General features: G+C 41.1%; 1 protein-coding gene across 2 annotated transcripts in view; it reads right to left on the bottom strand.

Annotated features, from left to right (window-relative positions):
• Positions 1 to 22,725, bottom strand: part of RRP15 (ribosomal RNA processing 15 homolog) — a 52,455-nt gene extending 29,730 nt beyond the window's left edge. Inside the window, exons 1-4 of one of the 2 annotated variants that reach the window (XM_068986260.1) lie at positions 22,581 to 22,725; positions 9,966 to 10,240; positions 7,401 to 7,498; positions 4,830 to 5,031 (exon numbers count right to left, since the gene is read on the bottom strand). In XM_068986260.1, coding sequence (XP_068842361.1) covers positions 4,830 to 5,031; positions 7,401 to 7,498; positions 9,966 to 10,240; positions 22,581 to 22,725 — 720 coding nt within the window. The remainder of the gene's footprint in view (positions 1 to 4,829; positions 5,032 to 7,400; positions 7,499 to 9,965; positions 10,241 to 22,580) is intronic. The other variant, XM_068986261.1, reaches the window with a different exon arrangement.
• Positions 22,726 to 25,457: the final 2,732 nt, after the last annotated feature.

Below are 25,457 nucleotides of genomic sequence, written 5' to 3'. Positions count from 1 at the left end.
CAGTGGAACTGCTATATTAAAACATGCAGTGTCAGTGCATCTGAAAAATAAGGAGTAACGCATCTATGTATAGTGGACATGTGATAAACCAAAACTAACATGTTAGCAGTGGGAGGATCTGGATGGTGTCTATATGGATATTCACTCTATAACACTTTCAACTCTTATGTATCCTTGAAAGGGCTCATAATTGAACAAAATTAAATAAACGAACAAAATAACAGATGTGTGCATCTGTCTATAGCTGCTATTACTCTAACTGGCCCTTTAGATGGCTGCAGGGTGACTGGACGCTGGAAGGACGAGTCTGGCCCCTGCACAGGCACATCTGCCGTGGCCATGAAGCTGGGGCTGTGGGAGATCAACTTTCTTACCTGTCTTCACCGCATCTGCCATCAGCAATGTCCCAAGCAGCAGGAACATGGCCCCCACCTCGCCCCTCCTTGCTATCTTTTCTGCAATTCTTGCAAGTGTGCTTTAATTTGAAGAAAATTAGTCTGACTCCTTAATTCAAAGAAATCTGAGAATCACGGTTCTTAGCTTCCTAGTGTCTGCAGTTTAGGGATACACAGAAGGAAATCATATGGAGTGAAGTTAAGTGGGACAGAGAAAGACAGTTATATATCACTTAAATGTGTAATGTAAAAAAAAGTCACAAATGAACTTATATACAAAACAGAAACAGAGTCACAGATGTAGAAAACAAACGTATGATTACCTGAGGGGAAAGGGGAAGGAGGGATACACTGGGAGATTAGCACTGACATACACACACTCCTGTATGTAAAATGGGTAACTGATAAGGGCCTGCTGTATAGCATAGAGACGTCTACCTGATACTCTGTAACGACCTATGGGGAAAAGAATCCAACTATACTTCACTAAAAATTTAAAAAACTAAAATATATACTTTAAAAAACAAGATTGTGGCATCTGGTCTTATCATTTCACAGCAAACAGATGGGGAAAATATGGAAACAATGTCAGATTTCATTTCCATGAGCTCCAAAATTACTGTGGACAATGACTGCAGCCATGAAATTAAAAGACGCTTGCTCCTTGCAAGAAATGCAATGACAAACCTAGACAGCGTATTAAAAAGCAGAAACATCACTTTGCCAACAAAGGTCCATCTAGTTAAAAGCTATGGTTTTTCCAGTAGTCATGCATGGTTGGTGAGAGTTAAACCATAAAAGAAGGCTGAGCACTGAAGGACTGATGCTTTCAGAGTCCCTTGGACAGCAAGGTGATCAAACCAGTCAATCCTAAAGGAAATCAACCCTGAATATTCATGAGAAGGACTGATGCTCAAGCTGAAACTCCAATACTTTGGCCATCTGATGTGAAGAGCCAACTCATTGGGAAAGACCCTGATGCTGGGAAAGACTGAAGGCAGGAGGAGAAGGAGGTGACAGAGGATGAGATGGCTGGATAGCATCACCAACTCAATGGACATGAGCTTGAGCAAACTCCAGGAGATAGTGAAGGACAGGGAAGCCTGGTGTGCTGCAGTCCATGGGGATGCAAAGAGTCAGACAAGACTAAGCGAGTGAACAACAACAACCATTAAACCCACTGCATGTATCCAATCAATGAAGGTGAAGGTGAAGTTGCACAGTCGTGTCCAACTCTTTGCAACCCCATGAACTGTAGCCTACCAGGCTCCTCAGTCCATGGGATTTTCCAGGCAAGAGTACTGGAGTGGGTTGACCCTTCCTTCTCCAGGGGATTTTCCCGACCCAGGGACTGAACCCAGGCCTCCCACATTGTAGGCAGACACTTTACTGTCTGAGCTAAAATGAGGATCACCCCACTCCAGTACTCTTGCCTGGAAAATCCCATGGACAGAGGAGCCTGGTAGGCTGCAGTCCATGGGGTCACTAACTTACCTTTCACTTTTCACTTTCATGAATTGGAGAAGGAAATGGCAACCCACTTCAGTGTTCTTGCCTGGAGAATCCCAAGGACGGCGGAGCCTGGTGGGCTGCCGTCTATGGGGTCACACAGAGTCGGACACGACTGAAGCGACTTAGCAGCAGCAGCAGCATGACACAGTTTAAAAATATTTGTCACAATGTCTCAAAGTTTCTAATAGCTTGCATGGAAATTCTTGAAACAGGGTTCTTAAAAAAAAAAAAAAGTAAGTTTCCAAAATCATAAGTCTGCCTAAGGGGTCAAAAACAAACAATCAAACCACACATACCACCACCAGCACTCCTGAAGTATGCTGACTAACAGATCCACCCTCTGTTACATTATTATAACTCTACCCAGCTTCGCTTAATGTAACACTGCTGGCTCCTTTTCACTTTTGAACTTTATAACGTCACAACCATAAATAACCGGTGTAACCAGGTAAAGGAGTTCAAGATATAATCGAGACTGGTATCTGGGAAGATACCTGCCAGTGAATTCAGTCTGTAGGTGAATGGACTCTAAAGGTTGCACAATATTAGGAAGATGAGATTAAAAGCCTGTGTTCTGAATACACCCAGAGAGGGACAATGAGCAGCTTCCATAAATGCTCTTCTGTCAAGCTTGTATGAGGAGAGGAGGAGAGGCTATTAGGGAAATGTGTGGCATCAAGGGTGCTAGGACAAGGTGAAATGGGAAAGGGAAATCTTATTCTCTACTTAATCAATATCCTCCTTTATCCAGTTCATTAATGTCTGACTCACTGGCACACCAAATCTATTTCCACTTTGGCCTTCCCTCCTCCTCTTCAGTTGCCCTGAAAGTCCACCTATTTCCACTAGACACAGACTAAACTGCTCTTATGTCCTAAATGAATATTGGCTACTTTGAAATTCTCCCCACAAATACGGACAGCCACTTAATTACAGCTACTATACTTGGTGTAACTGGCAATGACAAACAGTCTAAACGGACCAGTTTAGAATCTCTATGTTGTCATGTTAATCTTATTTACTTATTTCCTTGAGGTCGTGCTGCTGCTGCTAAGTCACTTCAGTTGTGTCCAACTCTGTGCAACCCCATAGACGGCAGCCCACCAGGCTCTACTGTCCCTGGGATTCTCCAGGCAAGAACACTGGAGTGGGTTGCCATTTCCTTCTCCAGTGCATGAAAGTGAAAAGTGAAAGGGAAGCCGCTCAGTCGTGTCCGACTCTTAGTGACCCCATGGATTGCAGCCCGCCAGGCTCCTGCATCCACGGGATTTTCCAGGCAAGAGTACTGGAGTGGGGTGCCATCGCCTTCTCCGTGAGGTCATGTGTCCACCTGAATTGTAAACCTTTAAAAGATACAAGGATAGCACCAGGTACAAATAGGTACTTAATGTTTTCCTATAAATGTATGAAAACAAACATTTTTTAAAGAAAGAAAATGTGCCAGGGTAATCACTGGTGTGGGGTAGGTAGCTCTAGAAATAAAATTTTAAAGCCAAGCCACTTTGGTTAACATCTCAAGCAGTTTTTGACCTTGTCGCAGATTACCACCACGCCTGTGATCACTGAAGTAGGGAAAGTCGAAGGTCAACGGCAAAAAAGCAAATGGTAACAAAGAAAATACAATGATGCCACTGAAAAGAACCCTTCATTTATTTTCCATAACTCATGTAAAAATTAATCCCAAAGCAAAAGCAAATGCTTCTATTAAAAGTTATTTTGAAACCAACAAGGAAAAGGGGGAAAAAAAAAACCTTTCTCCTTTTCCATCAGCTCTTTCTCATTCAATGCTGCTCGATCTTTCTCCAATTCTTACAGTAAAACATTCTTATCATGAGTGAGGACAGTCTGTTAAGACTTTTTAACTTAAAAGTGTAAATGCCCAATCACAGCATTCATGTCTTCATAATTACTTCTGACAAACTTTAAAAGGCAGCACTAGTGAGCACACTGACATAAATATGCAAAATGTGAGTCCTTCTGATATTCAAAAGATAGATCAAATTCAAACAGCTTAGAAAACTTTTGTCAAAATGAGATAAAATGGCAACTTAATCAAGAAACTTGAAGAATACTTCACCTCTAGAAGAGCATGAAATTCCTAAATGCTCTTCTTGCCAGAGTTTCTACTGTTTTCCCAAAATACAAACAAAAACTTATGATAGAAACTCTAGTTTCCTGACTGAAGTTCTCTTTGTTGGCAACAGAAAACAAGCCTTCAAATACAACTATATATTTTGCTTTAATTTAAAAAGTAAATAAGCCCTTTTGAGAGTAGAGCACATTTCAGAACCTTTCACTTGGTACAGTTAAAAGAAAGCTATTGGGATTCATAGGTCAGAGGGCTGGAGAAGCGGAGCTGCATGCAAAGGATCATGAAAAGCATTTAGGTTCTTTATCTCCCAACCAGCCGAGTATCACCAAAGCTGCCTCAGCACAAGGATGAGTTTTCATCATACTTCCTAAAGCTCCAAATTCTTCATTTTAGAAATTATGCACCATGTCAATTACCACTGTGGGTTAACAGTCTCAATTGAAGCTGTATCCCTCACTTGGCCTTCTATTCTACAAAATGCACAAAACGCAGGATTTCAGATAGAAGACCGTCCTATCTCTAAAAAATTTACCTAAATCTACCAGTTCCTAAGTTTTAACAGCAAGGCCCTGGCATCTGTAACTGGCAACTTCCACACTGAGTAAGTAAGTCATCATGAAACATAAGAATACAGAGTTAAAGTAGGCTGTGGGCATGTGGAAATCTTAATAACATCTGAAAAGAAAAAATATTAATTCTATAGTATGCTTTTTTTTAATTTGGCTGCGTCGAGTCTTGGAGTGGCACGCGGGTATAGTATGCTTTTCAACCTTCAAACTCTTAAGAGTTGACATCTACCTGATGTGCTGAATCCTGTGTAAAAGTCTTACCTGTTTGGCTTTCGAGTTCTTCCCAGCAGAATTCTTCTCACTTGCACTTCCGTCCATCCCTCTCAGAACACTGATGAAGTCCTTCTTGGAAACCGAGGATATCAACTTAGCTCGTTTTCTAATAGAGCCTCCAGCTTCTTTAACCTTTTCATCTACATTCTTTTGATGCTTTTGAACGGCATTAAATAACTGCACCACACCCCTATGGAACACAAATGACCAGAATAATGTCATTAAATAACAATTACACTAGAACACAAACTCTTGAGGACAAGCGCAATCTATTTCCACTGCTCAGAAAAGAGGCAATCATCTAATATGCGCTCAAGTGAAAAGCACGGAATAAATCTGAAAAGTGAACGTACATTTCAATGAAACTGAATGTAAGTATCTGAATAGAGAATAAATACATGTGAGTTGATCTGTGGTTTTTCTCAGCTTCAATCTTTGTAAATCAACTTCTGAACTGATGATACTTCTCAAAATCTAATCACATAATGGCTGAAGACTTTAAGTGTCAATGGGATAAGCACAGGCTTTACAGTTAGCTATCTGATTATCTGAGGCTAGAAAGATCTCCTGGATCTTGATTTTACCTGTATATGGCAAAAATAATACTCAAGAAGCTTAGAAAGTATTCAGCTACCTTATCTGCAGGTCTTATGATATAAAACTAATTTTTTTAAAAGTTTATTTGGAGTACTTTGTTTTGAAGTTAAACTCATTGAAATTCTGAACATTAAGACTTGTAGTGTCCATTATAGTCATCACAGGCTACAAGTAACAGGTGAACACATGACATACAGCCAGAACAATGTTGCAGTGTGCTCCAAGTTTAAAATGCACACTAGATTTTAAAGATAGTTAGTATGAGGAAAAAAAATTTTAATTTCATTAATACTTGTTTTGTATTTATTACATGTTGAAATAATTTGAATATATTGAGTTAAACAAAATTTATCATTGACTTTGATTTCACTTCATTTTTACTTTTACCAAGGAGGTGCTCAGAAAATTTTAGTTGCACATGTGGCTCACACTGGATTTCTAGTCGATTTCTACTGGCCAGCACTGCTTTACGCCATCGACACCCCTTCCAGCTCTAAGCTTCTCTCATCTCTTCATGTTCCGGCTATAATCATCATCAGTGCAGGCAATCCGCCACAGGTGCTGAGCATCCCTGCACGTTCTTGCTGGGTTATGAAGAGCACAACGCCTGCTCTTTACCAGCCCGTTTCTCAGGGTTGTGTCTGCGGTGTGCAACCTTGAGAGATGAGGTAATGTCTCCCCCCAGACAAAGAGCAGGCTTGTTACCGTTCCCCATAAAAGCAACAGATCCCCAGATACAGAGTTCCTCTCCTGTAACACAAACCACCGCACGCACAGGCATCTGTCGAGGGCACCTGTGCCGCCCCCGGGGACACAGGGAACCGGTGGGAATGTGAAGCTCTGGCTACGGCTTCAGCCGTGAGTAACAGTCCTTTGTCTCTGACCTACAAGTCCTCTGCCAGAATCCAAGAAACCTTACCAACCTAGCTTATTTGTTTATAAGATGGGTAAAATTCCATACGCTTCACAGCAGGGCTGGGACCACGGTGCAGAGAGGGAGATGCCCAGGGTATAAAATGTAAGGGGCACTTACTCTCTGGCACCAATCCTGTACTCTTCTCAGCTCTGCGTGGGTATTAATTCATTTAATTCTCAGAGAAATCCTATAGCATAGGTATAACGTTCTCACTTGTTTCCACGGATAAATAAACTGAGACAGAAGGAAATTAAGTAACTGCCCAGGGACACCCAGCTAGTAAGTCAGTGCTGGGATCAGTTAGCAGTCTTGCTCTGCTCTCACTCCCTCACCCATCCGGCCTCACTGGCTCACCATCCAATACCCAGATGGATTGCTGTAGGCAGCTAGGAAGTTAAAAGGGATTTCACTGAATGTAACTGTTGTATGCTTTAAATGGTAATCCAACTGCTACCTCCTTCATGGACCTGTCCTCAACTCCATACACAATCTCCCATCAGATATTCCCAACACATAGGACACACCTTTATTCCCAAAGAGACCAGAACCTCCCCCCCAGATAAGTGGGCAAGGACCATGCAGCAGCCTCCAGATTCTATTCATCTCTGGGCACAGATGGCATCAACTAAATGTTGGTGTCACTATTAAAAAAAAATGCTGAGTGAAAGGACAGCACAAAGCTGCTATAATGTGTAATCTGTTAGTCATAAGTATAGTGCAAGATAACAAAAACAATCACTTTGTGCCATAAATTTAGATAAGCATCCTACGAGAAATGCAGGTGGAGGTCTGATGATAATGTTCTCGTGACCATAAAACACAAGATGATCCGAAACAGGTTCACACCAAATACACACCTAGCCCATTAGACTCTTGCCTCACGAGGCCTCCAAAATCTGTGACTGAATCCAGTATTAGGTAGGCAGGCTGAGATATAAATCACTTGGCTCTGACCAGGCAGAGCTTAAGACCCTAACCTCATCAGAAATGGATCACTACAAAGCTTCAGTGCACTTAGCTTTTAAAGGGCAAGAACACTGTCTTACCTCGTAGCAATTCTCTGAAGATTCCTCTCCGTTTCTTTGTCTTTGACAACATCTGGCTTTACTCTGCACATCATTTCCCATTCCCGCTTCTTATCAAGCTGTGTTATAAATAGTGTTATGTGAAAGAATATTAGGCATTTTTGAAAGTGCAGCACACTTTGATATGATACTCTGTGAAAGGACAAAGGTAATAAATCATTCGAGCTTTAGTTTGTCATAGGGCCTTTCAGAAACCCACCCTTTCAGGGGTCCGGCTCCGGGAGCCTGCGGTTAGCACTCGGCGTGTCATGTGAGAGGCACCAACTGAGCAGCCGGCAGGCTCTCTGACAGCAGGGGCCTGGAGCACTGCCAGTGTGCGGGGCCAGGAGGGCCAGGCTGGGGGTGAGGGAGCCCCGTGCCCAGCCTGCCACTGCCAGAAGCCTCACAGGGCAGCATCAGCAAGACACCAAACCACCCTCTTCTGTAACCAGGAGTTTAAGCACCGCTTCTCTTTATTTTTAGAACCTGACTTCCCCAGCGGCCGGAATTATTAAGCACTTGTATCAGCTTTTAAAAGAACAGCATGGTGGCCTACTAGCGCTGTAATAGATAGAGCCTATTTAAACAGTGACTGTTCCTCTTTCCTCTTATGGCACATCTGACTGCTGTCCTTGCCGTATATGGCTTATCAGTCACAAACTACAGCAAGCTGACTCTCTAAGATAATGCAGATACAGAAACAGATTAGGAAATAAGAATATCCCACAGACAACATCATCTCACTCAAAACTGTTCTCAGGGGGTTTCCTGATCTCAGGTCCTTGATTTGACACACTTGCTTCTCCAGGTCCCCTGCTCAGGTCAACATATCACCAAACATCAAATATACTGAATATGATGAACTAATTATCAAGAAGCTGGTAATAAACATCAAAATCAGGAAGAACCAGTGGGAAAAGTCTCCTTTTATTTTTTCCTTTTCTTCATTCATCTGATCTCTCACTTTGTATTAACGAAAACATCTCTTCACGGTAAAATCAAATCTTTGCTCTTGCTATACTCTGAAGCCTTTTTAAAGAAACAGATTCTTCCCCAAATCGGATATTTTAACTATAATGAAATTCATTGTCAGATTACACCAGAAATAAAAAATCTTACTTCTAAGTTTAAAACAGTCAATCCTTAATTATCTTTTGTACCGAGGGGATAACAGGCATGCATGATCCCTAGGTATTTTTTAACTCTGAAATGTATTTCTTTACCTATAATTAGAAATAGGTAGCCAATATTCTGGAAACCAATAATACTTAACATTAAGAAACAAACACAATTTACACAGACTCTACCCAGAAATAACATACTCAAGAGCATCTGCGGCTGCTGTGTCGTGTTCCTGGTATCAACCCGTGTGCTTTCATGCATTATGTGGACAGCATCAACTCCAGCACTCAAAGCTTTGGCCTAGAGCAGAGTTAGGAATTTCTTTCTGTTGGCTTTACAATGCTGTTCTCTTATTGGAACACTGGGACTAGGGGTAATTAAGGATTCTGATATTTTTAAAGCCTCCTCTAGTTTTTGCCAGATTAAAAAAAAAGAAAAACAAAGGTTCAAATTTTAAGTTGAAAAGCTATCAGTAAGACTCAGAGACAAAGTTGATCTTAAATAAAGTACAATGAGAATATTGAATTAGTAATAGAGTATGTTCTGTTTCAAAGGGCAGTACTTGAAAAGTTCCATCTTTATACAGCCTCCAACAGAGGGCATCCAGTATTAGGAACAAAGAAAACATTCACCTTGAAACAAGATAAGGGGATGGTGAACTTAAAAGCAAACAAATGCCACCTGAAACTTAAGTTTTCTCTCCTTTTTACGTATAAAGTATCTCTTTGAAATGAGTACTTTTATATTGTCAGTATAACTGTAGAAAGTTATTTTTCTTTCATTAAAAAATAGTATCTATTTCAGCAGCCAAATAGTTTAGACATATTATTGTCCTACTGTTCATTTCTTATTGTTTATCTTTGTAATACACAACAGCAAACTTAAAAGTCCAACTTCTGGCCTTTCATTAGCAGACAGCACCAGTCTAGCTTCTTCCCATCAGTGGTTTAACAAAAGATATAATGAACTCTATCCATCAGTAAAATAGTTTGTTTTCAGAACTGCAACCAACCCTGCCAATGACATCATCACAGATTTATTTCATAAAATAGATTTTAAGCTAAAAGTAACTAACATGATTCTATTAGTTCAGAGTTAACTTTATTAATAAAGTTAGCATCTGAACAGGTAAGCTGAATAAGATATTCAAACCCAGGAGTCACTGGCACAGGTGTAAGTACTTGACTTTTAAAAGGACACATTTCCTTGGAGTTCACATTTTTATTATTTTGTTTAGATGAATAAAAAACATGCTCAAGAGAATGATTCAGACTAGGTTTCTGAACACAACCTTGGTTATCCACTCACAGATAAAACACAAGTTACGAGCTGGAATGCTAACTGGACCAACACTGAAAGGAGCAATCTGGTACCAATGAGAACCAGCCTTGACACCCAATGGACATAACAACTGGTAGGACACACCTGTTTTCTTTTCTCTAGTCTCTCTTGTTTCAACTTCTCTTTTTCCTTTTCCAGCTCTTTGTTTCTGACCAGGATGGTGGGTTTGCTTTCAGGAATCTTCTTGTTCAGGACTCTGGCCATGGCATCTGCCCAGCCCGCATTAGTCCCCACACTGGCCTCTGCAGCACTGGCATTGTCATCCTCGCGGGGTTCAGCTTCACCTTCGCTGTCAGCTTCTCCTGCTTCATCGCCAGAGGAAAAGTGATCTTTTTCCAATGCACAGCTTCCTAGAGAACCTAACAGGAGAAACACACTAAACTTTAATACTGGAGGCAGAGTTTGGCAAGGCCATGGTGAGACCCCCCAGGGGCCTCCCTCAGGCTAATGGGTCTCCATCTGTCTCCATTCTTATTTCCCTAAGTCCCACAGCTGCCGTGATAGTGGACAATGGCAGGACCCTCCATCCTACCGTCACCCACCCGCAAAGACCTGGCCCAGCCATGTGGACAGGGGAGGCCGCCACAGCATCAGCACCCAGGACCCAGGGAGTGGAAGTCAATCCATCAGCCTCAGGGCATCCTGTGGTCAACGGTGACAGATGCTGCCACGGGGCTGCTGCAGGGTGTGCTCAAACCCACAGGCTTTTAATTGTGTTATTAAACTACTTGAAGAGACTAACAAATATTATTTTAAAAACAAGTAACAACAAAAAACTTTAATCTGTCAAGAAAATGGAATAGTGTTTCCACAGCACAGAGAAGTCAGAGTAAGTTCTCTGAGGGCTTTGGCCCAGATGTTTAAAATCCTGAATCCTGGTTCGGAAAAATCTAAACACTTGTTTCCTTTTACAGAATCTGCCTATAACATTAATAAACTGGGTTTATTAATGGGTTGCAACATTTTTGAAAAAAATAATCTAATGAAGTGATATGTGCCGAAAATTTGACTGCACTGCTGATGGCCGAAAGTTTTGAGTGAAGGATACAAATTTGTACACTGTGGAGTTGTGCCATGCAGAACCACTCAGAACCACCTAAAGAAGCGTACACATGAAACTATGTCATCTGTAAGATTCAAACGGCTAAGATCAGAGGAGTGGCCAGAACACGATCCAGTCGGTGGCCTCACTTGAAAACCAACTTGCTGGGAACCCCTGGGTACTTTAAGTTTTGCAGTCTGTCTCAAATTCTGAATCTCACTGTAGTTTAGCAACAAGAACACAAGTGCCAGTGAAATCTGTGTGCAACTATATGATCCCGAGCCTTCTGAAGAGCTTCTGCTTTGCTCTTCAAAAACCTGTGGAACTAAATTAGGAAATACTTCAAAAGTAGTTTTATATTAGCTCATGGCTACGATCAAAGAGAATGGAACTGACCGTACAGTCAGCTCTTCCACTCTGAGTGATCCTCCCTAACCTCTTGACTTGAAGTCATGAATTAAGACAGAACTGCTGAAAAGACTTGACTTAGCTAGTCATCACTACACTTGCTTTTTGGTATTACATTTGCCTAATATCTTTGTTTCTTTGATTGCTGAGAACTCATGAAACAAAAGGATGGAAAACTAAGTATTTAATACATTTCAAAAACAAAAATTTGCAGCCTATTAGAAAATGGCAAATAAAAATATATAAAACAAATCATATACATATATAAAACGAGTCTCAAGCATAGGAGTAAGAATGAAGTATCTTCAAAAAGTAACAGAACAATACATAAAATTAAACAGAGCAAAATAATACTTTAAAAAGGCATGATCTTACATAAACTATGTTAATGGTATCAAAAAAATTAAAGGAAATGATACAGAAGCAAGAATCATTAATAATTCTACTGCCCTAATGTGTTGTGTATTTAATAAAAAAAAAATTTTGAAAGAGAACTTAATTTGACACATAATTTGAAGCCTCCACTGTATCCTGTATGCCTGGCAAATTTAAATCTGAGAACGTGACAAGGATGTGACATGCAGATTTAGGTGATATAAAAACGCTCACTGCCTGCAATATAAGAGAGAGTATACAAATTTTGCCAAACAAAAGCTGAAAGCACTACCATTCAATAAAAATCTGTGTGTCTACTATATACCAGATTCCAGAGCCCAGAAGCATCTCCTAGGACCAGCATTCCCTGGAAAGTACATTGAGAAACAGAGTCTAGAGAATGTAGTTAAGTGAAAAACATGTATGTCAATACAGAATATGTTTATTCCTCAGAGCCAGCAGCACTGGAGAGGTACTAACAACAAAATAAACAATTCTTTGAAAAGTACTTCTTCTAGGTACGCAGTCCTCTAAATGTAAAGAGGCACAGTGGTTTGTGTCAATGAAGAATCTCTGAGTGATCAGAAGCAGAGGTCTTTACTAGTTCCTGGTAAAAAATGTCAAAACGGCAACACTGACACCTAGTGTTGTGTCCTAATGAAGTCACACACAAACTGCAGTGAATTTCACAGTCACCTACACAGGCAGCCCAAGACTTTCTGGTTGTATAAGCCACTGCAGTTCTTCATTTCTAAACCTGGGCTATTTTTCTTTGGTGTGTTTCTTAGCCAGCTTGACTACAACAACATGCATGCTACGGACACAATATATTCATAAAGTTTTAGAACACCATTTCATACAACCTGCACTTACTCCAATTAAAAAAAAAAATTCCAGAAGAATTTGCTGCAGTCATGGCTTTTTATTGTATTTTTAAGAGGCCCTAACTCAGAAGTTTTCAGTCATGCTTTCATGACCAATGGGAATGATGGTATTTTCTAGTAATAAATTTAAATACGTCAATGTTATGAGGTCAGCTAGCATATTACAAAACAAAGTTTTCTTCTGGAATACCAAAGCGAATCACTACACAAGTCAGAAAATAGAACTGGCCCTTAAAAATTTACTGTGGCCAATGAAGAAGAGATTTTTTTGAATTTACCACAAACTGATATTCAACAGAAGTGGGTGTAACCCAGGGATCTAAGGGCCCCAGATAAGCAAAAAAACTCCTTTGAAGTCCTCTGTGTTATTTTAAACATTAACTCTAATTTTCCATTCTATTTTAAAAACCTGGAAATTAAGGAAGAGCGACAAAGAATGCTTACTGGAAGTAATAACTAATGGTTCCAACAAAACTTTCTGCGTTTATGGAAATGTTCCCTTATCAGAGCTGCCCACCAACCACAAGAGCCTAGTGGGTCCTTCCCATGTGGCTAGAACAATGAAGTCACTGAATTTTTTTTAACTTGACGAAGTTTTAATTCCTTCAGCATGACTAGTGGCCACCACATTGGGGAGGGCAAAGTTAAGACTTCTGAGGTAACCAGGTAGGCAGAGGCCTCTCTCCATCTCTTGCAGCACTTTCCCCAAACTTCCACCAGCCTTTCAAACTTGCCATCTGTCCCTCATCCCAGGTACCGTGAGCTGCTGGCAGAAAAGTGAGTTATTTTCCTTACCCTCTGGGACTGGGATAGAGTTTTTTAAAAAAACTCACAGTCCTTCAATATGAATGAAGATGAAGGAAGGAGAAAATGAAAAATCTAGATTTTCCCCTTGAAGAAGTAAAATATTTAGTAGGATACATAAATCAGCTAACACCAATAGAAAATTTTGATTTAAAATTTGTAAGCGTTCTTCTAATAGAAAAACAAGGAAGAAAAAGGTTTAGGGGTTTCTTTTACAAAGATGATTTCAAGTAATTTCTTAAAGGTAAAGAGCGAGCCTGAATAACAAGAGAAGGAAAAAGCCAAAGAAGTAAGATTCTACAATGAGGCCAACCGAAAGAGGCATGGGCAAGATCACTAATTCGAGAACCGAAACGTTCTAGGTTTGAGTCAATGCCCTGTATTAAAATTAAAATTACTACTGTAATCATCACTACGACAGTCCAGGCAGAAGAAACCAGCATGTGCAAAACGCATGGGGATGTTGAAGAAGGGAAGTGAAGTGAAGTGGCTCAATCATGTCCAACTCTTTGCGACCCCATGGACTGTAGCCTACCAGGCTCCTCTGTCCATGGGATTTTCCAGGTAATAGTACTGGAGTGGATTGCCATTTCCTTCTCCAGGGGATCTTCCCAACCCAGGGATCGAACCCAGGCCTGCCGCATTGTAGACAGACACTTTACCGTCTGAGCCACCAGATATCTATAAAATATAAAGAAGTTCACATAGGCTGAAACTGGAGATGTGGGGACTGAACACTAAGAACCGGGTGTGAAAAGCTGGTTAGTTTATATAAATAAGCCGGTCTGATTTATCATCCAAGAAAAAAACATACATCAAGCCCCAGGTTCTGCCCCATAGGTGTGTACTCCAGTAAGCGGCCAAACTGCTACTGCTATTTTCTCCTTCCACTTACCTCAGATCCCTCCGTTTAAGAAAGTTTCTCTACTGGATTAAGAAGGTTTTTCTTTTAAAATACAATTATCATCTGGGAGCACTAAGGACACTGCTTAACCTTGATCTTCAGTTCAGTTCAGTTCAGTGGCTCAGTCATGTCCAACTATCTGCGACCCCATGAATCGCAGCGCGCCAGGCCTCCCTGTCCATCACCAACTCCTGGAGTTCACTCAAACTCATGTCCATCGAGTCGGTGATGCCATCCAGCCATCTCATCCTCGGTCATCCCCTTCTCCTCCTGCCCCCAATCCCTCCCAGCATCAGGATCTTTTCCAATGAGTCAACTCTTCGCATGAGGTGGCCAAAGTACTGGAGTTTCGGCTTCAGCATCAGTCCTTCCAATGAACAGCCAGGACTGATCTCCTTTAGGATGGACTGGTTGGACCTCCTTGCAGTCCAAGGGACTCTCAAGAGTCTTCTCCAACACCACAGTTGAGAAGCATCAATTCTACGGCGCTCAGCTTGCTTTACAGTCCAACTCTCACATCTATACATGACCAATGGAAAAACCACAGCCTTGACTAGACGGACCTTTGTTGGCAAAGTAATGTCTCTGCTTTTCAATATGCTATCTAGGTTGGTCCTAACTTTCCTTCCAAGGAGTAAGCGTCTTTTAATTTCATGGCTGCAATCACCATCTGCAGTGATTTTGGAGCCCGCAAAAATAAAGTCTGACACCGTTTCCACTGTTTCCCCATCTATTTCACACCTTTAGAGTTTACTCTAAATCAAACAGAACTTATAAAAATTTGAGATCAGTCAGTAGTGATTAAAGAGTAAAGACATAGAACTCAGGCTGCCTGATTCAATCTTAACTCCAGACACAAACCTACGTGACTTTTCTGAAGGTTTTTACCTTCTCAGCCTTAGTTTCCTCGTCTGTAAAAATGGCAATAAAACAGTACCTACTTCATTGGGTTTTATGATAATTAACTCAGTTTCTTAAAAGAGTGCCTAGCCCATAAGAAATGTTTACATGTTAATTACACCCCTCCTCCACCCCCATACCCTTCAAGACATACATAATGCGGCTGCAGAGCAGACAGGAACAAAGAACAAACTCTGGTGGCTGGAATCTACAGGACGTGTGAGGTGCTGAATGGGAAGCTTTAGATGACCTGTTACAGCACAGGGGTTAAGCACTCAGAATATAAAATAAGCAGACGTGGCGCTATGCCCCATTTCCATTACTTCCTACTAGCATAATCTTGGGCAAGTTACTTAACCCCTCTGTGTCTCAGCTTCTGGGAAGCTGGGAACAAAAACAGTACATACCTCACTAGGTTGTTATGATGATTAAATGAGATAAAACAGGAAAAGCACTCAGCACAGCTCTGGCACACAGCAGGCATTAAATAGATGACAATAATAAGACGACAGACAAGGAGACTAAGAACCTGGGAGCCAGAGCAGGGAGGCATCCCAAAAGTTCTAAAAAGGGCTGACAAAAGACAGGGGGAGGGGGAATAAATCTTCCTTCCACTGTAATTCCACCCAGTCTTGGCTCTCCTCTAACCCATACGCCAGGGGTTCATGGTGAGCAAGACACCTTTGATTCTGTTTCAGAAGCGGTTGATTATCTCTGTCCTACAGCTTCCCAAGCACTCTAAAACAATGATGAATATTAACTAGCCAGCAAGTGTTTAGGGCCAGGTACCATTTAAAGTGCTTTTTATGCATTATCACTTAATCCTCACAACACTCTCTGAGATGCTATTATTATTCTATTTACAAGGAGAATGCTTCTGAAGCTTAGAAAAGTTTTAAAAATCTACAGTCACAAAGTGAACAAGGTGGGATGACAGGGTGCTGATTTCTAAGGCACTATACAAAGCTCTGAATCCAAGATTCAACTCAGACTAAGGTAACTGAACTAAGGCCGAGAGTAGCCACAATACACTGGGTTGGTTCTCCTACCAAAAACCTGAACAAACTTTTTGGCCAACTCAATAGCTTAATAAAGCCTGAATTAAAAAAGGAATTTCTCTCTAAGCCATAGCTAACCAGAATGGCCAGTGCTCACATCCCATTCTCATTTTGCCTGAAGTCATACAGAGCTCCCTAGTCCAGGTATTAAAACATCTGTTCTATCACGCCATGTGCTCTTTCCTGCCCTTTACTACTTAATTTAGAATATTCAAAATTGATACTTGAAAATTTTTTTTAAAAGCATTTACTTGTAAAAAAAAAAAGAAGAAGTTATTCAGGTTTCCATAAAAATAACCAAAAATAAAATGATAGTTTTACCACGGGACAAACTGTTGGATGTGATTACTATGTGCTATCTGGGCAAACCAGACAGAGCCTGGAAGTAGTCTGTTTCCTGAGCCTGTTCTATAAATTGCTAAACTACTCAAGTAGGACTATGATATACTTCATTTCTTAGGCATGTTCCTTTGCTATTTTAAGTAACTTAAACAATGCAGGAGGTTATAAGCTACAGTTGGATGGAAAGTTTATTTATCTGCTAGGTTATTACATCTTAAATACTGCTTTGTAGTTTATCAAAAAAGGAAGGGATTGCTCCTAGGACCTTCTAAACTGGATTGGTATCAAGTCTTGTTTTAGAAGTATAAGGCCATTATTCAAATATGTGACCAGAATAATTCAGAAAAAACGAAATTAGCATTCCTCCCTGCTAGTTTATAGACATATGGGCACGTGCTCTGAGGGAGCAGTCAATCACTCGATGGCAGTGGACCGAGGCTTTTTTCACATGGGTTGATTTACCGACTACAGAGCTTTTTTTTTTAAATAAAGATTACAATCTTAAGCAAGTAGCCATCGCATATAAACCTCCAACAGTGCATAAATTCTGTAGGTCTGAGTAATTCAGTAACTCAGAGGTAGAGGTTATCATTGTTGTTTAGCCACTAAGTCACGCTTTGCAAGCTCGTGAACTGTAGCCCACCGGGCTCCTATTCCATAGGACTTCCCAGGCAAGAATACTGGTACGGGTTGCCATTACTGCTCTTTATAATACTTGATATCACCACTGTTTTCATTTTTTCACCTGAACTGATCTACCGAATGTGAAGGCTGTGTTTTTTATTTAGACTACAAACCTAAGAGCCAAGCACACATGGTATCTAAACCACCACCAAGGCATTAATTCAGTAACTCTGAGTAGTTCCAGGTTAACTCATGTAGGCGTGTCATCCTCTCCTTTATAATGCTTGGCATTTATGCATTACTTGAATGCTGACTAGAGCATCTTACCTTACACATATCTCTGATTTGGGATCATTCACAATTTTACTATGACCAAAGTTCAAACCCTACTGAAGAGTATTACAATTTATCAAAACTTGTAGTCTGAATCATTTTGCTATCATTCAAGTTTATATCACATATAACTTCTGCTAATCTGTAACCTCAGTGATATCCGGTACATGAGAAAACGAGTGTAAAAATCACATTAAGAGAAGTTTCCAATTTTATAATAAATGGATATTGAGTACTACGTCACATATCAGGATTCATGCCAAGTTCTGAAACACAGCTTTTACCAAAGCTTTAAGGTAACAGCACTAGGAAACTTCTGCAAAGTCTGACAAACAATATCCAAGAGTTTTACACTCATGAAAGCACAATTTTCTACCTTTCTTACACAACATGTCAAAAGAAACTAAAGCCAGAAGATAAAAAATAAAAGTGCAAACAACACATGGGGTATACTTGCGTGTAAGTAGCATCTCACTGAAGGAAGCTGCTTCTGAATGTTGACATAAGGCACATCCTTATCTATTTTTATGAACCAATTAAAATTCAAAGATAAGTCTCTGACTCAATTTCCTGATAAAATGAGCTGGTACACTTCAGTAACAAGGCTGTAATGTGCACACTGATTCCTCATGTGTCTGAAGTCCACTTCAATCACCTGCCTTTATAGTCGCTCAGAATCCAGCCTCTGTGAATTTTTGATAACTTAATATAGTTCTGCCAAGGCCACACGTACACAAATATCTGATCAGGGATTTTCCTGGTGGTCCAGTGGTTAAGAATCTGCTTTCCAATGCAGGGGACACAAGTTCTATCCCTGGCAGGGAGCTAAGATCCTGCATATTGTGGGGCAGCTAAACCCACCTGCTGCAATTAATACTCGAAGCAGCCAAATTAATAAATAAAAATAAATTTTAAAAAAAGAGAAAGCTGTTTTTATGTATCACTTTTCCAGAAATATCTGATTTCACAGGAGGAAAAAAAAATCCATTTCTTTATATTAAATAGAAACTTCTGAGTTAAACCAAAGGAAAACATCTCCATCCAAAGGGCCTACATTACTGAATTTATTAAATAAAAAGCTTTTTATTACTTGTCTTTATTGAAGAGGCACATTCTAAATCCTGAAAGAAAAGGCAGAGGGAGACAACGAAATAGAAATCTAGAGAAGCTGGTCAAGAGAAAGTGAAGGGAAAAAAAAGAGTAGCTAGTGGGCCAGCGTAAGCATGGCGAGGAGGGAGGAGAGCAAACATGTTCAAGAGGTGAGGAGTTCAGACACCGCGTCACCAGCAAGCCAGGGGACAGCAAGATGTATGCCCGGAGGAGTAAACAGCCGTCAGGTCACATGCAGATCACCAGTGCACAGTGACACGGGCCATCCTCCTTATTCACTGGATTCTGTTTTGAAGATGAAATCATGAATTCAGCCTGGCAAATATTAGGTGCACGCTATCCACAGAACAACGAGGCAGAGACAATCCATGGTTGTCAAAATCACTATCACTAAATAGAACCACTATTAATGCCTAATTTTACCACGAAAACATGACTGAATGGCTAATTACGGAGTAAGAAGGACAGAATTAAGAGATAACATCTGGCATCTATGGATTGAACAGTTTTCCACTGAGAGGCTTTCTACTAAAATGGAACACAGTATCTCCAAGCCTATGTCTCCTCATCTGGAAAACAGAGAGGCCATCAGCTCCCTTGTAGGGTTACCTGAGGAAATTCTAATCTTTTCTGGAGAAAGCTCCAGCTTATAAACATCGCTGTTATCAAAGGCTGGAAGGCTTATTGGGTGGCCGAAAGATGGGACTAGTGGTTATGTTAGATCAGAAAAGATGTCACGATCATGACTCCAAATATTTATGAGTAGGCTGTTGTTATTTAGTCGCTAAACAGTGCCTGACTCTTTGCGAACCTATGGACTGTAGCTCACCAGGCTCCTCTGTCCATGGGATTTCCCAAGCAAGAATACTGGAGTAGGTTGTCATTTTCTTCTCTAGGGGATCTTCCCAACCCAGGGATCGAACCCACGTCTCCTGCACTGGCAGGCAGATTCTTTACCACTGTGACACAAGGATATGGTATTTATTTTACGGTTACCATGTGCCAACTATTAAATTAAATGCTTTACATACATAAGCCCATTGAATCTTCACAACAATCTTGAGGAGACACTATTACCACGTCCATTTTATGGATGAGGGAACTAAGGCAAGTTCCCTCCTAAGAAGCCCAAAGTCCCTCTGAAAGGCAGTACAAACACAGATGCCTCTCACACAACTGAGAAAAGAGTGATCATTTATTTCTGGAGATAATACACAGATTTTAGGAGAAAAGAAAGGAAAGGATGGGAGAAGAGAGGAAGGAAGGAAGACTACAGTTATCAACAGCAAAAAGAGTGCTATAATATCTGACCATAAAAACACCCCTTAGTGATCGAACCTTCAGTTCAGTTCACTTCAGTCGCTCAGTCGTATCTGACTCTTTGCAACCCCATGAACTGCAGCACGCCAGGCCTCCCTGTCCATCACCAACTCCCAGAGTTCACTCAAACTCACGTCCATCAAGTCGGTGATGCCATCCAGCTATCTTATCCTCTATCGTCCCCTTCTCTTCCTGCCCCCAATCCCTCCCAGCATCAGAGTCTTTTAAATGAGTCAACTCTTCGCATGAGGTGGCCAAAGTACTGGAGTTTCAGCTTTAGCATCAGTCCTTCCAAAGAACACCCAGGACCGATCTCCTTTAGAATGGACTGGTTGGATCTCCTTGCAGTCCAAGGGACTCTCAAGAGTCTTCTCCAACACCACAGTTCAAGAGCATCAATTCTTCGGTGCTCAGTTTTCTTCACAGTCCAACTCTTACATCCATACATGACCACTGGGAAAACCATAGCCTTGACTAGATGGACCTTTGTTGGCAAAGTAATGTCTCTACTTTTTACTATGCTCTCTAGGTTGGTCCTAACTTTCCTTCCAAGGAGTAAGCGTCTTTTAATTTCATGGCTGCAATCACCATCTGCAGTGACTTTGGAGCCCAAAAAAACAAAGTCTGCCATTGTTTCCACTGTTTCCCCATCTATTTCCCATAAAGTGATAGAACCTTAGGGAGTGGAACAAAAACCTGTCTCAATACCATGGTGTGCTCATAACCAATTCTTGCTTAAGATTCTGTGGCCCTGCTCTTTTACTTTCCAGAAAGTTTTGTTTTGTTTGATCATTTCTGTCCTCCTGGTTCATCAACCGTTTTTCTGACCCCTGTTAGAGGTCAGAGAAAAAGCTACAGAGCAAGCTCCAATACTGGTTGTGTCCTCTATCAACTTATCAGCTTATGCACTGCGGGAGCAAGGTATAAACTCTCTACATCTCATTTTCTTACAAGTAAAATGAGGATAATATTAAAAATAACCCTGTCTTACAGGATTGTTATGAGAATTAAAGTGATACAGTACCTATTATTATGAGAAGTGATATGTACCTAAACTATTATTATTACTACCTAATTCCTCTAACAGGAATATAACCAAAATTTATGGTGCTACAAATTTATTTGGAAGTTGGTTGTCTAGAAAACTGAATGCTTTCCTTCTGAAAAACATTTCAAGTGGGGACCTCCTCTCTGTCTTCACTGTACTTTTCTAGTGCAATCCCTAACAGAGCTTTGCAACTTTGCCTAACTGTGCTGGCACTCTATGGCAGTCACCATAGAGTTAGCAGTGATACCTATAAAGTGGCATTCTCTTGCTTAAAATGTCTCAAGAGCTCCATATTGCCTACTAATAGAGAATCCAATCTTCTTCATATGGCACACAGGGCCCTTTACAATCTGGCTTTACCCTGTTCCTAGTCTCAATAACACCTCTGAACAGCTAGAGCCACAGCCAACAATTCATTTCAACCTAACTAGCCATGTGTTTCAGGAGACTACATGCCACTTTCCGTGCTTTCCCTATGTCTGAGAAAACTGTGCTCTCCACCCCCAGACTGAGAAAACTAAGACCCTGATGAAATGATTCCTTCTTTTATTTATTCAGCAAGAAAACTTACTTAGTACCGAAATGTGTAAGGGAGGCCCCATGAGAATAAAGATAAAGAAAACATGTTCCAGCACTTGAACGACTTGTACCCATAAGGAGAAAGACACGTTAAAATAAAAATAATCATACAGTATGAGGTTTATGTATAAGACACAAGGAAGCAATGCCTTGACTGAGTTCTACAGGATATGGAATTCTCTGTCTCCATCCTTATTGTTAACTGGACCAGAATCATGAGGACTACCTTTGTAACTACCTCTTAATATATTAAGGACCAATCTCTGAGCAGGAGAAGGTCAGGGGTCCTCTGCGATCCCTTGTAACCCGAGAAGCCAGTGCCAAGAACGATGGTAAAGAGTACAGCATGTACACACCACAGCTGAAAGCCTCAAAATACATTCCCTTCCTTTCGGTATAAACGTCTCTGAAAGACATCTTTATCAACCGCTTTTATTTATTCTACTTTAACCACCTACGGTGTCCTCACTAGTATCTCATCCCTAATTCCCCAACACAGGCACGCACAAGAAAATTCAAGTGTACCAGCCGTCTTCCTCTCTTCGCTTTTCCCTCCTTATTCCTTATGAGCCTCTCTCGGACTTTTCCTCCTTGCTCCCTAGGAGACCGAACTCACTCTTGTAATTTTAGATATCGCCCTTCCTTTCGCCCCTTGCTACTGTAAGCCTCTTTTTTTGTTTTTTGCTGCTGCTGCTATTTAAAAAAGCAACAGATTCATCTTAGTTAATTACAGTGACAATGAAAATGTCCAATAAAAGAACTTGGAAGCTTTAACACGCAACAGCGACCTTCCTTCCCCTGAACATCACTTTCTCAAACTTTCTCACACCGAGCCAAACTCGCCCCTTCGCCGTCCTGGGGAGATGAAATTGGGGCTGCCAGCGAGAAATTCTCTCTCACCTCTTGCTTCCCGCAAACTCAACCCGGCCTTTTCTCTGAGCAGCCAAAGCTCAGCCCAAGTAAGTTACCTTCATTATCGGAAGCGTCTTTGTCCTTATCTTCCAGCTCCGATGCTACAGACGGGACTACCATTTTCATCCTCTTCTTCTTCCTTAGTGAATTTTTCAGCTTTTTCCCCGCACTCACACGTGAGTCGCCAACGGCCGCGGCCATGATTCCTAACCGGAAGCGTCCCGTTACATTTGCGTCCGGCAATAACACAGGGAACTTCGGCATCTAGTTCCGATGAAACAAGGTTACAGTAAAACAAAGTTCCGGTGAAACAAGATTCCGGGGTGGGGCCATTTAGTGGGAGTTCTCTGGCTGGAGCTTCAGAATGCTGGGGAAGAGGACTTGCTGGTTGTCTTCGCGAGCTCCAGTAAAAAATAATAATTAAAAAAAAAAAATCAGTGAGTGTAAGTTCTCCGCTGAGTCTGCCAGCTCGCCCTGGTCCTGGCCCGCCGCCCCACTCTGACCCCAACCCGACCCAGTCCGCTTTCATTTCCTCCCGGTGGCCGATTCCGTATCTGCCGTCTTATTTCTTGCTGATTTATGGGGTTCGACGAATGTCCCGAACGTGCCCACTAAATGCGTTACAAGATAGGAAGGGAGGAAAATCGCATGGTGGGTTGATAAGTATGAGAGGGTCCTCCCTTCTGCCCGGATCACCACCAGCAAAGATGCATAACACGCCAGATCTTTCTTAAAACGGATCAGATAAATCTCGCTGTGATTAACCCCTGAGTGGCTTCCAACTGCACACCGACAAGAATCTGGATTTTTCCCCCGGGGTCCTGGGTGTGAAGGACTCCAGCCCCATCCTCCTGCCTCGGACCGCGCGGTGTAGACCGAAGCTGGAACAGCTCTGCCCTTGGCAAGATGCCCCTGCCTCCCTCCCGAGGCTGGCTTCTCCCTGAGCTCAGCCTTTGTCACCTGTTTTCCCAGCCCCGCTTTCCCCAAAGCTGCTACCACAATCCGCCGCTATTCCTTTTCCCTGACTTGTCGGCTCCTTCTCAGTAAGGACCATATTTCATTCACCATCCTACCCCAAGGCCAGCAACGGGACCTGGCCCAAAGTAGGAACTGGGACATACATTTTTAGAAGCGGTAAATGAATGAATGACAAATACCATTCACAAAGTTAGTAAGTCGAAGGGATAATGTAGCATATTCTTACATCGTGTTCCATAGGCCGGGCATAGTCTAAAGACTTTCTGTAAGCTTAGCATTTTCTTGGAAGAGCATTTCTTGTTTTTTTTTTAATACCCAAAATTTCTAAAGGGGGAGAGAGCACACTCTTTCTTCGGGTGCTGTATCTCTCTGCTTCTTTTAACTGCTATTACTATATTTTTTAGAGTTCTCTTCACTTACTAGCACAGTCCCTAGTTATTCCGATCCTCTGTGGAATCCACGGGATCTTCCCAACCCGGGGATTGAACCCAGGTCTGCTACATTGCAACCGGATTCTTTACTGTCTGAGCCACGGGGCTGAAACTTATATTAAAATGTATAATCAAATTCCTGACTGGTATCCATCCCCTGATTGGCCTTGACTGATGCAAAGTTAGAATGGATGTTGTGATGAAAATGTTATCAGTACCCAACTACTGTCCCTGCCACACTACAGCACTGTTAAAAGTTCCAGTAAAGCTTATTCATTTTTGGAAGAGTGGGAGGTATTAAGAGGGCTTCCCAGGTGGCAGTGATAAACCATCTGCCTGCCAATGCAGGAGACGCAAGAGACTCCAGTTGGATCCTTGGGTCAGGAAGATTCCCTGGAATAGGAAATGGGAACCCATTCCCGTGTTCTTGCCTGGGGAATCCCACAAACAGAGGATCCTGGTGGGGATACAGTTCATGGTGTTGCAAAAGAGTCCTCTCACAGGACTGACTAACATTTTCACACCATGTTCATGGATCAGAAGATGCAACATTATTATCACTTCTTCCCAAAGTGGTCAATACATTCAGTGAAATTTCAATCAAAATTCCAACAGACTTCTTGTGGAAATTGACAAACTGATTATAAAACCCTTATGAAAATTCAAAAAACCTGGAACAAAAAAATAAATGCAAAAAGAAGAACAAAGTTCAAGAGTTAGCACTATATAATTTCAAAGCATTATAAAACTACAGCTACCAATACAGTGTAGTATTACCATCAAGTAGACAAACAGATCAACAGAACAAAATAGAAAGTCAGAAAATAAATACATACACACATATATACACAGAAAATTGATTTTTGACAAAAGTGCAAAGTCAAATCAACAGAGAAAGGACAGTATTTCCAACTAGTGTTGTTGGAACAATTGGATATCCAGATGCGAAAGATACACTTCAATTCATACCTTGCACAACACATAAAAAATCGACTCAAAATGGAGTAGTAAACATATAACTATAAATTTTGAAAAAGAAACCAGAGGAGAAATCCATTGTGCCCTTGAGTTAGGCAAAGTCTTTGGTACAGTACCAAAAACATGATCCACAAGGGAACAAATTGAAAAATTAGACCTCAGCAAAGTTAAAAACCTGCTCTTTGAAAGACACTAGAGAATGAAAAGTCACATCAAAAGAAAGCAGGAGTAGCTGTATTAATTTCACACCAGCAGAATTCAAAGCAAGAAAACTTATCAAGGATAAAAAAAGGGCGTTATATAATCACAAAAGGATAATTCTCTAAGAAGACATAACAACTGTTAAGTGTATTTACCTAACACCAATTGTCGGACTATGTAAGACAAAAGCTGTTAGAATTGCAAAGAGAAGTGGATGAATTCACCAATCAGAGCTGGAGATGTCAACACACCTCCATCAGAAATGGAGAGATTCAGGGGGCAGATATTCAGGAAGAACACAGTTGAATTCAGAGCACCATCAACCAAAAGGATGTAATTGCTATA

The sequence above is a fragment of the Capricornis sumatraensis genome, chromosome 14, assembly GCF_032405125.1.
Source record: "Capricornis sumatraensis isolate serow.1 chromosome 14, serow.2, whole genome shotgun sequence".
NCBI classification, from domain to species: Eukaryota; Metazoa; Chordata; class Mammalia; order Artiodactyla; family Bovidae; genus Capricornis; species Capricornis sumatraensis.
Note: the sequence above shows the minus strand (reverse complement) of the source record. Positions and strands in the feature narration are given on the sequence as shown.